The sequence below is a fragment of the Lagenorhynchus albirostris genome, chromosome 3, assembly GCF_949774975.1.
Source record: "Lagenorhynchus albirostris chromosome 3, mLagAlb1.1, whole genome shotgun sequence".
Classification (NCBI taxonomy): domain Eukaryota; kingdom Metazoa; phylum Chordata; class Mammalia; order Artiodactyla; family Delphinidae; genus Lagenorhynchus; species Lagenorhynchus albirostris.
Genome location: NC_083097.1, coordinates 30321555 through 30333109, shown reverse-complemented (window position 1 = coordinate 30333109; position 11555 = coordinate 30321555). Strand labels below are relative to the sequence as shown.

At 36.5% G+C, this 11555-nt stretch overlaps 1 protein-coding gene across 1 annotated transcript in view; it reads right to left on the bottom strand.

The window, feature by feature from the left end:
* Positions 1 to 650: 650 nt before the first annotated feature.
* Positions 651 to 11555, bottom strand: part of NIPBL (NIPBL cohesin loading factor) — a 192209-nt gene continuing 181304 nt past the window's right edge. Inside the window, exons 45-47 of the mRNA XM_060146966.1 lie at positions 9969 to 10143; positions 2196 to 2384; positions 651 to 1633 (exon numbers count right to left, since the gene is read on the bottom strand). Of these exons, the coding sequence (XP_060002949.1) occupies positions 1268 to 1633; positions 2196 to 2384; positions 9969 to 10143 (730 nt within the window). The 3' untranslated portion in view covers positions 651 to 1267. The remainder of the gene's footprint in view (positions 1634 to 2195; positions 2385 to 9968; positions 10144 to 11555) is intronic.

Sequence of the window (11555 nt, the reverse complement as noted above, 5' to 3'; positions counted from 1 at the left end):
CATCTGTAGTAACAGATAAATGACAACTGCTCCCAAAAGATGTATAAAACATTTAGAATAGAAAATGAGTAAACATCTCAACTAGTAAAATTATTCCTTTTTCAGCATTAAAAAATAACTTGTGAAAAATGTAATGTTATTATGAAGTGTCATAGTCATCTCAATTCTATTTTGAAAATAACACATGGCATAATTTTAACTAAGAGAAATGCTAGTTTTCCAAAATAGCATGACTGTTACCTTTCCCCAAGACTGTTATCTTTTCCCAAGGTTTAAAAAATAAATATTACCATCATGACATTACTAGAAAGAAATTGAAGCATACAAGGAATAAACTATAGTTTCTTTTTATATCAAAATGTACTCTTGAAAATGTGTTTGGCACAGTGCTAAATCATATATAGTTAATACTAAATATTGCAGGATACAATAAAACCCTGGAATTAATTGTTTACACCCTCTTATGGGAATGAAAATAATAGATACCAATTATTCAGAAGTCAGCCTATACAAACTGTATAAACAATATTTCATGTTTTGTTTTGAAAACCAGTGATATAATAAATTTTACATAAAAGACTGAAAAATAATATAAATGGATTTAAACAGATCTTTACAATAAGAAATTCAAATGGAAACAGACAAGTAACAAAGAGAAGTAAAAAAATTTATTGCAGTATTCGCTCCACCAGATTGCCTGGGGATCCCTTTTCTTGTATTGTTTTCAGGGTGACCTAATACATCAAAATCTACATTTACAAAAACTCCTTCTGCAGATAGGTCATAGATACTGCATGCTTTTTTTTTTTTTTTTCCAACAGAATAAATTATATATCCAGGAGATTCTGCCATTTTACAGCCTGGAAAAAACAATGCTTCCCTGGAAACTGGGCTAAGCTAAAGAAAGCCATCCGCTGCTAGGTTAAACTCCAAGAACACTTTATTAAGAACATTAACAGACTAATTTCCAACATTCACTTGTTTATTTTTTAAACAGAAAGTTTTTTTTCCAAGATATAAACAATTTTTGTTAAACTATAATACAGTGGGAGTAAAAATGAACTGAGAATCTGTTTCTGCTGCACAACAGCGAAGGGAGCTCCCACAAAAATGTTTTGCCCAACATTTCCTTCTTTTGTTCCTGCATCCCAGGTTCCATTCTTACTCTTCATAAAACTGATTTTTTTTTTTGCCAGAATGTTGATATTTCAAGTTTTTCTGCCTTTAAAAAAAAACTCCTGTAAATTTGGCTGCATGTACAAATTCATTAGCTGGAAGTCCCGTCCTTGGCGGCATACAGGGATCGTAAAGTCTGAACAACTTTATTAGTCAGCTTATTAGCACTCGTTAGAGCAATTTTTTTGTAAATAATGTCTGACTCTTTAATAGTGTCTACCCAAGGCACCAGTTTGCGGCCATCACGGCGCTTAGCCTCAGTCCAGGAGCCACTGTAGGAGCCTGCCATCCACTGAACACTGAAGCCATTGCTGGTTTTCTGTACTACTCTTGCAATTTGTGGTCGATCTTTGTACTTTGGACAGCAAATAGCGATGACATCCATGACGTCAACACTTTCATTCATCTGTGCTGCCAACTCCGTAGAGTCTGAATTTCGTTTTGACCTTCTCAATGACTAAAACATTGGGAGGGGGGAAAAAAGACCAAGTGTTACACAAAATAATTTTAGTGAAATTATTGTTTTTATTGCTTTTAATCCCTTGACGCCGGGAGTTGGGATTTCCCAGCACACTTCCATTGCCGGCAATGAGACGCACCGTGACCGCCAGCGCCAAGGGGTTAACATATACTTGTAAAACCATGTAACTCTTAATTTGTACCCGTGTCTTTACTCTTATTGATATATAAAATTATATATACATATGAACCATAAAGCTACATAAAACTTATCAACAATAAAAAAGGATAACACACATTAATACAATCCAAAGAAAAATTAATAACCCTTTATGCTGGATAAATCTCATTTCTGTTTTTTTCTTTTTTATTGTCTTTTATGTTAAACTTTCTACAAAAGGATGTATAAATGGATAAGTAGAGAATTTCTATCTACAAAATGTTTTCTCTCATAAGTATTACATTACTTGGTGTACATTTAATAGACTGACATATATAAGCACATAAAAATCATTTTACGTAATACGCTGCGAAATACGTTGACTCCTCCTCCGCCTCACCCCTGAAGTGCCTCCTCCTCTATCCTCCCCATCACTTTCATCATCTTCTGTCTCTGCTGCTGCATTATTTTTAGGGCTGCCTCCTCCAAGCAGCGAGGTAATTGCTTTGTTCCGAGCATTTGTGCTAGCTGACACCTCCCCTTCTTCTTCCTCTTCATCAGGGTCCAGATGTTCCATGAGAAGTTTGAACTACAAAAATTAGATATTAATTTAGAATTTTAAGTAACTTTTTTCAAACAAGACTGCCAAATTCCTAAATGTTTTCCTTTATTTAAAATTTTTTTCCTAAATGTTTTCCATGGTAGTGGTTTGGTGTGGGTGAAACAGACTTTAGCTATTGTCCAAGTTGGGGGCTGGCAAACATTTTCTGTAAAGAGCCAGATAGTAAGTATTTTTGGCTTTGCAGGCCAAAATGCAATACAAAAATGAATGGGCATGGCTGTTTCAATAAAACTTTATTTTACACAAACAGGCAGTTGGCCAGATTTGGCCCATAAGCCAGATGTTGTGGACCCTGATCCAAGTTATCAAGCAGCCAAGTGATTACTAATTATTGACAGACTTTAAAACATTTCTGCCCCCATTTTCTGCTCTCCACCAAGATAAGAGTGTACAACAGGAAACAAAAAATGTTGAAGAATTTTAAAGAACTAAAATAAATGTCAAATTTAGACTACAAGGTTTGCAGTCTATGAATAATATGAAAACCATTGTGTACATTATATTCTTGGTAAAAAAAAGTCATTATTAGTTGTGTTCAACTACCAGCTTTAAGTAGATTAAAATTAAAGACTTTATTTTTACTTTTTAGGACAATCTCGAAAATTTTTTGAAAACATTAAAAAACTTTTATTCTGGTAAAATATACATAACATAAAATTTACCATTTAAAAGTGTTTAATTCATTGACAGTAAGTATATTCACACTGTTGTACAATCATCACCACAGTCACTTCAAAAACTTTTTCATCATCCCCCAAAGAAACTCAATCTGTACCCATTCAATACTCCCCCCCATTCCTGAGACAGTGGATGTAAGAAGAACTACAATCCTGCAGCCTGTGAAATGAAAACCACAACCACAGAGAGACAAAATGAAAAGGCAGAGAATTATGTCCCAGATGAAGGAACGAGATAAAACCGAGAAAAACAACTAAATAAAGTAGAGATAGGCAACCTTCCAGAAAAAGAATTCAGAATAATGACAGTGAAGATGATCCAGGACCTTGGAAAAAGAATGGAGGCAAGGATTGAGAAGATGAAAGCAATGTTTAACAAAGACCTAGAAGAATTAATGAACAAATTGAGATGAATACAATAACTGAAATGAAAAATATGCTAGACGTAATCAATAGCTGAATAAGAAGCAGAAGAACGGATAAGTGACCTGGAAGACAGAATGGTGGAAATCACTGCCACGGAACAGAATAAAGAAAAAACAATGTAAAGAAATGAAGACAGCCTAAGAGATCTATGGGACAACATTAAATGCACCAACATTTGCATTATAGGGGTGCCAAAAGGAGAAGAGACAGAGAAAGGACCAGAGAAAATATTTGAAGAGATTATAGTTGAAAACTTCCCTAACATGGCAAAGGAAATAGCCACCCAAGTCCAGGAAGTGCAGAGTCGCAGGCAGGATAAACCCAAGGACAAATATTCCAAGATACACAGTAATCAAATTTACAAAAATTAAAGACAAAGAAAAATTATTAAAAGCAACAAGGGAAGAATGACAAATAACATACAAGGGAACTCCCATAAGGTTAACAGCTGATTTCTCAGCAGAAACGCTGCAAGCCAGAAGGGAGTGGCACGATATATTTAAAGTGATGAAAGGGAAGAACCTACAACCAAGAATACTCTACCCAGCAAAGCTCTCATTCAGATTCCACAGAGAAATCAAAAGCTTTACAGACAAGCAAAAGCTAAGAGAATTCAGCAACACCAGACCAGCTTTGCAACAAATGCTAAAGGAACTCCTCTAGGTAGGAAAGAAACTAGCAGCTTAAAACAATCTTGTACATATACAGACTGCTATATCAAAACCTCATGGGAACAGCAAACCCCAAAGCTACCATAGATACAGAAAAAAGAAAAAGCAACCCAAACATAACACTAAAGATGGTCATCAAACCACAAGAGAAGAGAACAAAAGAGGAAAGAAAGAAGACCTACAGAAACAAACCGAAAACAATTAAGAAAATGGCAAAAGGAACACACATACCGATAATTACTTTAAATGTAAATGGATTAAATGTGCCAACCAAAAGACACAGGCTCACTGAATGGATACAAAAACAAGACCCATATATATGCTGTCTACAAGAGACCCACTTCAGACCTAGGGACACATACAGATTGAAAGTGAGGGGATGGAAGAAGGTATTCCATGCAAATGGAAATCAAAAGAAAGCTGCAGTAGCAATACTCATATAGGACAAAATAGACTTTAAAATAAGGACTGTTACAAGAGACAAAGAAGGACACTACATAACAATCAAGGAATCAATCCAAGAAGAAGGTATAACAACTGTAAACATATATGCACCCAACTTAGGAGCACCACAATATATAAGGCAAATACTAACAGCCATAAAGGGAGAAATTTACAGTAACACAATAATAGTGGGGGACTTTTAACACTCCACTTTCATCAATGGACAGATCAGCCAGACATAAAATCAGTAAGGAAACACAGTCCTTAAAAGACACATTAGATCAGATGGACTTAACTGATATTTATAGAGCACTCCATCCAAAAGCAGAAGAATACACATTTTTCTGAAGTGCACATGGAATATTCTCCAGGACTGACCACATCCTGGGCCATAAAGTGAGCCTTGGTAAATTTAAGAAAACTGAAATCATATCAAGCATCTTTTCTGACCACAACACTGTGAGATTAAAAATAAACTCCAATAAAAAGACTATAAAAACACAAATACGTGGAGGCTAAACAATATGCTACTAAACAACCAATGGATCACTGAAGAAATCAAAGAGGAAATAAAAAAAATATCTAGAGACAAATGAAAATGAGAGCATAACGATCCAAAACCTATGGGATACAGTAAAAGCAGTTCAAAGAGGACAGTTTATAGCAATACAACCTTACTTTTGGGAAACAAGAAAAATCTCAAATAAACAACCTAACCATACACATAAAGCAACTAGAGAAAGAAGAACACACAAAACTGAAAGTTAGTAGAAGGAAAGAAATCATAAAGATCAGAGCAGAGACAAATGAAATAGAGACAAAGAAGACAAGAGCAAAGATCAATGAAACTAAAAGCTGGTTCTTTGAAAAGATAAACAAAACTGATAAACCTTTAGCCAGACTCATCAAGAAAAAAAGGGAGAGGACTCAAATCAATAAAATGAAAAAGGAGAAGTTACAGCTGACACCACAGAAATACAAAGGATCATAAGAGACTACTATATGCAACTGTATGCCAATAAAATAGACAACCTGGAAGAAATGGACAAATTCTTACAAAGGTACAGTCTCCCCAGACTGAACCAGGAATAATTAGAAAATATGAACCAATTACAAGCACTGAAATTGAAACTGTAATTTAAAAACTCCCGGGCTTCCCTGGTGGCTCAGTGGTTGAGAATCCGCCTGCCAATGCAGGTGACATGGGTTCCAGCCCTGGTCTGGGAAGATCCCACATGCCATGGAGTGGCTGGGCCCGTGAGCCACAACTGCTGAGCCTGCACTCTAGAGCCTGCGAGCTACAACTACTGAGCCCACGTGCCACAACTACTGAAGCCCGCATGCCTAGAGCCCGTCCGTGCTCTGCAACAAGAGAGGCCACTGCAGTGAGAGGCCTGTGCACTGCAGCGAAGAGTAGCCCCCCTTGCTACTGGAAAAAGCCCGCGTGCAGCAACAAAGATCCAACGCAGCCAAAAAACAAACAAAAAAAACCTCCCCAAAAACGGAAGTTCCGGCCCTGATGGCTTCACAGGCAAATTCTATCAAACATTTAGAGAAGAGCTAACACCTATCCTTCTGAAACTGTTCCCAAAAAGTGCAGAGGAAGGAAAACTCCCAAACTCATTCTGTGAGGTCACCATTACCCTGATACCAAAACCAGACAAAGATACCACTAAAAAAGAAAATTACAGGCCACTATCACTGATGAACGTACATGCAAAAATCCTCAACAAAATACTAGCAATTTGAATTCAACAATACATTAAAAGGATCATACATCATGATCAAGTGGGATTTATCCTAGGGATGCAAGGAGTTTTCAATATCCACATATCAATCAGTGTGATACACCACATCAACAAACTGACAAAAACCATATGATCAGGACTTCCCTGGTGGCGCAGTGGTTAAAAATCTGCCTGCCAATGCAGGGGACACAGGTTTGAGCCCTGGTCTGGGAAGATCCCACATGCCATGGAGCAACTAAGCCCACGTGCCACAACTACTGGAGCCCCTGCGCCTAGAACCCATGCTTCGCCATAAGAGAAGCCACAGCAATGAGAAGCCTGTGCACTGCAATGAAGAGCAGCTCCTGCTTGCTGCAACTAGAGAAAGCCCACACTCAGCAACAAAGACCCAATGCAGCCAAAAATAAATAAATCTATATATTAAGAAACCCCCAAATGATCATCTCAGTAGATGCAGAAAAAGCTTTTGACAAAATTCAACACCTATTTATGATAAAACTCTCCAGGAAGTGGGCACAGAGGGAACCTATCTCAACATAATAAAGGCCATATAAGACAAACCTACAGCTAGCATCATACTCAATGGTGAAAAGCTGAAAGCATTTTCTCTAAGATCAGGAACAAGACAAGGATGCCCACTCTCACCACTTTTATTCAACATAGTTTTGGAAATCCTAGCTACGGAAATCAGAGAAGAAAAAGAAATAAAAGGAATCCAAATTGGAAAAGAAGACGTTAAACTGTCACTGTTTGCAGATGACATGATACTATACATATAAAATCCTAAAGATGCTATCAGAAAATTACTAGAGCTCATCAATGAATTTGGTAAAGTTGCAGGATACAAAATTAATACACAGAAATGTGTTGCATTTCTACACACTAACAATGAAAGATCAGAAAGAGAAATTCAAGAAACAATCCCATTTACCACTGCATGAAAGAGAATAAAATACCTAGGAAAAAACCTACCTAAGGAGGCAAAAGACCTGTACTCCGAAAACTATAACATGCTGATGAAAGAAACCAAAGAAGACACAGATGGAAAGATATATCATGTTCTTTGATTGAAAGAATAAATATTGTCAAAATGACTATACTACCCAAGGCAATCTACAGATTCAATGCAATCCCTATCAAATTACCAATGGCATTTTTCATACAACTAGAACAAAATATCTTAAACTTTGTATGGAGACACAAAAGACCCCCAAATAGCCAAAGTAATCTTGAGAAAGAAAAATGGAGCTGGAGGAATCAGGGTCCCTGACTTCAGGCTATACTACAAAGCTTTAGTCATCAAAACAGTATGGTACTGGCACAAAAACAGAACTACAGATCGATGGAACAGGACAGAAAGCCCAGAAATAAACCTACCCACCTATGGTCTATTAATCTATGACAAAGAAGGTAAGATTATACAATGGTGGAAAGACAGTCTCTTCAACAAATGGTGCTGGGAAAACTGGACAGCTACATGTAAAAAAATGAAATTACATCATTCTTTAACACCATACATAAAAATACGCTCAAAATGGATTAAAGATCTACATGTGAGACTGGACATTATAAATCCTCCTAGAGGAAAACACAGGCAGAACACTCTCTGACATAAATCGCAACAATATCTTTTCTGATCCATCTCCCAGAGTAATGGAAAAAAACCCAAAAATAAACAAATGGGACCTAATTAAACTCAAAAGCTCTTGCACAGCAAAGGAGACCATAAACAAAATGAAAAGACAACCCACATATTGGGAGAAAATATTTGCAAATGATGTGATTGACAAGGGATAGTCTCCAAAATTTACAAACAGCTCATGTGGCTTAATATCATCAAAACAAATAACCCAATCAAAAAATGGGCAGAAGACCTAGACATTTTTCCAAGGAAGACATACGGATGGCCAAGAGGCACATGAAAGGGTGTTCAACACTGCTAATGATTAGAGAAATGCAAATCAAAACTACAATGAGATATCACCTCACACCAGTCAAAACGGTTATCATCAAAAAATCTACAAACAATAAATGCTGGAGATGGTGTGGAGAGAAGGGAACCCTCCTACACTGTTGGTGGGAATGTAAATTGGTACAACCACTATGTAGAACAGTATGGAGGTTCCTTAAAAAACTAAAAATAGAGCTACCATGTGACCCTGCAATCCCACTCCTGGGCATATACCCAGAAAAAAACATGGTCCGAAAGGATACATGCACCCCAATGTTCACTGCAGCACTGTTTACAATAGCCAAGACATGGAAGCAACCTAAATGTCCATCAACAGAGGAATGGATAAACAAGCTGTGGTACATATATACACTGGAATATTACTCAGCCATAAGAAAGAATGAAATAATGCCATTTGCAGCAACATGGATGGACCTAGAGATTGTCATACTGAGTGAATTCAGACAGAGAAAGAGAAATATCATATGATGTTGCTTTATGCGGAATCTAAAAAAAATGGTACAAATGAGCTTTATTTACAAAACAGAAATGGACTCACAGACTTAGAGAATGAACTTATGGCTACTGCGGGGGAAGGGTAGAGGGAATGGATAGTTAGGGAGTTTGGCACTGACATGTACACACTGCTATATTTAAAAAGGATAACCAACGAGGACCTACTGTATAGCACAGGGAACTCTGCTCAATGTTATGTGGCAGCCTGGATGGGAGGGGAATCTGGGGGAGAATGGATACATGTATATGTATGGTTGAGTTGCTTGGCTGTGCACCTGAAACTATCACAACATTGTTAATTGGCTATACTCCAATACAAAATAAAAAGTTAAAAAAAAATCTAAAAAAACCCCACCCAACTCCCCATTCCTGCCCCCCCACCCCGTAACTTCTGTTCTATTTTCTGACTCTCTGAATTTGCCTTTTTCTTTTTTTGGGCTACACTGCAGCTTGAGGGATCTTAGTTCCCTGACCTGGGATTGAACCTGGGCCCTCGGCAGTGAAAGCACGGAGTCCTAACCACTGGACTGCCAGGGAATTCCCTGAATTTGCCTATTCTTAAAGACACTTTAAAAGCACAATTTATACACTCACATACTCACATACTTCTTAGGTGGGTCTATATGTAACAGATATACAAATACACACACACACACACACACACACACACACACACACTTGTACTGCTTCTGTAAGAATACATGAAAAAGTAGTAATATTGGTTGCCAGAAGGAAGAGGAATAGAATGGCTGAAGAGGGCAGGAGGATGACTTTTCATGGTTTTTCCTTTGATGAAATATAAACCATGTAATCCACTGAATTAAAAAAATACATATATAGTCACAGCTTTTCTCTAAAACTTGCCTAAAAACTTTGCTTTTCACTAAAATAAAGTTAGTGGTCAGCTGGTATTTCCTAGGAAAAAACAATTGTAGTGCAGTGGGTGAAGCGGGAAAGACAAGCTTTAACTAACTCATTAAAACTACATAGACAAAAATAAGGAGTGATGGGTCGCGAAGCATACCTTCAATGAAAGGAGGTAGCTATCTGTCTCAAAAGAATTTACTTTTTAAAAAAGTCATTATCAAAATTAAATATATTTTGGTTTCACTACTCACATCTAGATACTGTTTTACTATACTCCTCTTCACATCTTCAGTGATTCTGGAATTAGCCATATCACTCCGCAGGAAGTCCAGTGTTTGTTTGGGATGAAAATGAACTCCTGTTTTTCGGTTTATCGCTTTATCATACACTTTTGCAGATTCAGATGGAGAGTATTTCTGAATTTTACTGTTTTGGGAAAGCAAAACCATTAACTTAAAACAAATTTTTTAGGCATTTACATTTGAATTGATTCTAGTTAAATTTTATTTAGTTATAATTAAACTTTTTGTTATATAGATTTTAACCAGTGAAATTGTATACAAAATAATTTTAAAAAGGGAAGTAAAGACACAAAATCAAAGATTAAAAAGAATACTCTCTTGTTTCTGTCAGTATTTGTCTTGAATAGAGGTATCATTTAAATGAAAGTAGTTTCTCATGTCTATTTCTTAGCACCATGATTGTGACTGTAGGACAGTTTTAATGTAACTACTCAATACTACCTAACTGGTTTACCTCCTTCTACTGTTTTGTGCCCCAACTATTCATTCTCTACACAGTGACCAGAATTATTGCTTACAAACCTGTTTCACATTATTAACAACTCTGTTTCAAAATTTTTCCAACACCTTAGCACTGCCCCAAGACTTTACAAGGTTTTAAATTATTCTGAATTACAGGCGTATCTTGGAGACGTTGCGGGTTTGGTTCCAGACCATCGTGATAAAGCAAATATTGCAATAAAGCAAACCACATGAATTTTTTTGTTTCCCAATGTGTATAGAAGTTACGTTTACACTATATTATAGTCTATTAAGTGTGCGACAGCATTATGTCTAAAAACAACATACATATCTTAATTTAAAAATATTTTATTGCTAAAAAAATGCTAACTATCATCTGAGCCTTCAGTGAATCGTAATCTTTTTGTAATAGCAACATCAAAGGTCACTACAAAACATAATAATAAAAAAATTTAAATACTGTAAGAATTACCAAAATGTGACACAGAGACACAAAGTGAACAAATGCTGTTGGAAAAATGGAGCCGACAGACTTGCTTGATGCAGGGTTGCCACAAACCTTCAATTTGAAAAAAATGCAGTATCTGCGAAGTGCAATAAAACAAGGTATGCCTGTGGCTGCCAATATTTAACATCGAGATAGTTCTCATTAAAATCTAGATTATCTAGCTTCTCTTGAAAAGATGGAAGCTCTGGCCACATTGTTCCCACTCTCTTCCATGGCAACAAGCTGATGAACATCTGAGTAATATCTAAACCCTTTAGAAGAAACATGTTCTTTTCATTTTGCCACTGACCTACCAGGTCTACTTTACTCATTTCATTATCTGTCCCTACAAACATGTGACTTCATAGGGTTTCAATGAATGTGAAAAATGTCCAGAATTCCACGGGTACAGGCAGAAAAGAGATACCTATAGTGATTGACAATGGGTAAAATTATAGGGCACTCTAAGTTATTAGTATTTTTCTATCTCTTACTTGATAGTGTACATTAAAGGCTGCTAGACTGTTAGAACTTAGCCTAGTTGGTCTGCATCTATTCTTCATTCATAGCTCTTCTTTTTTAAATAA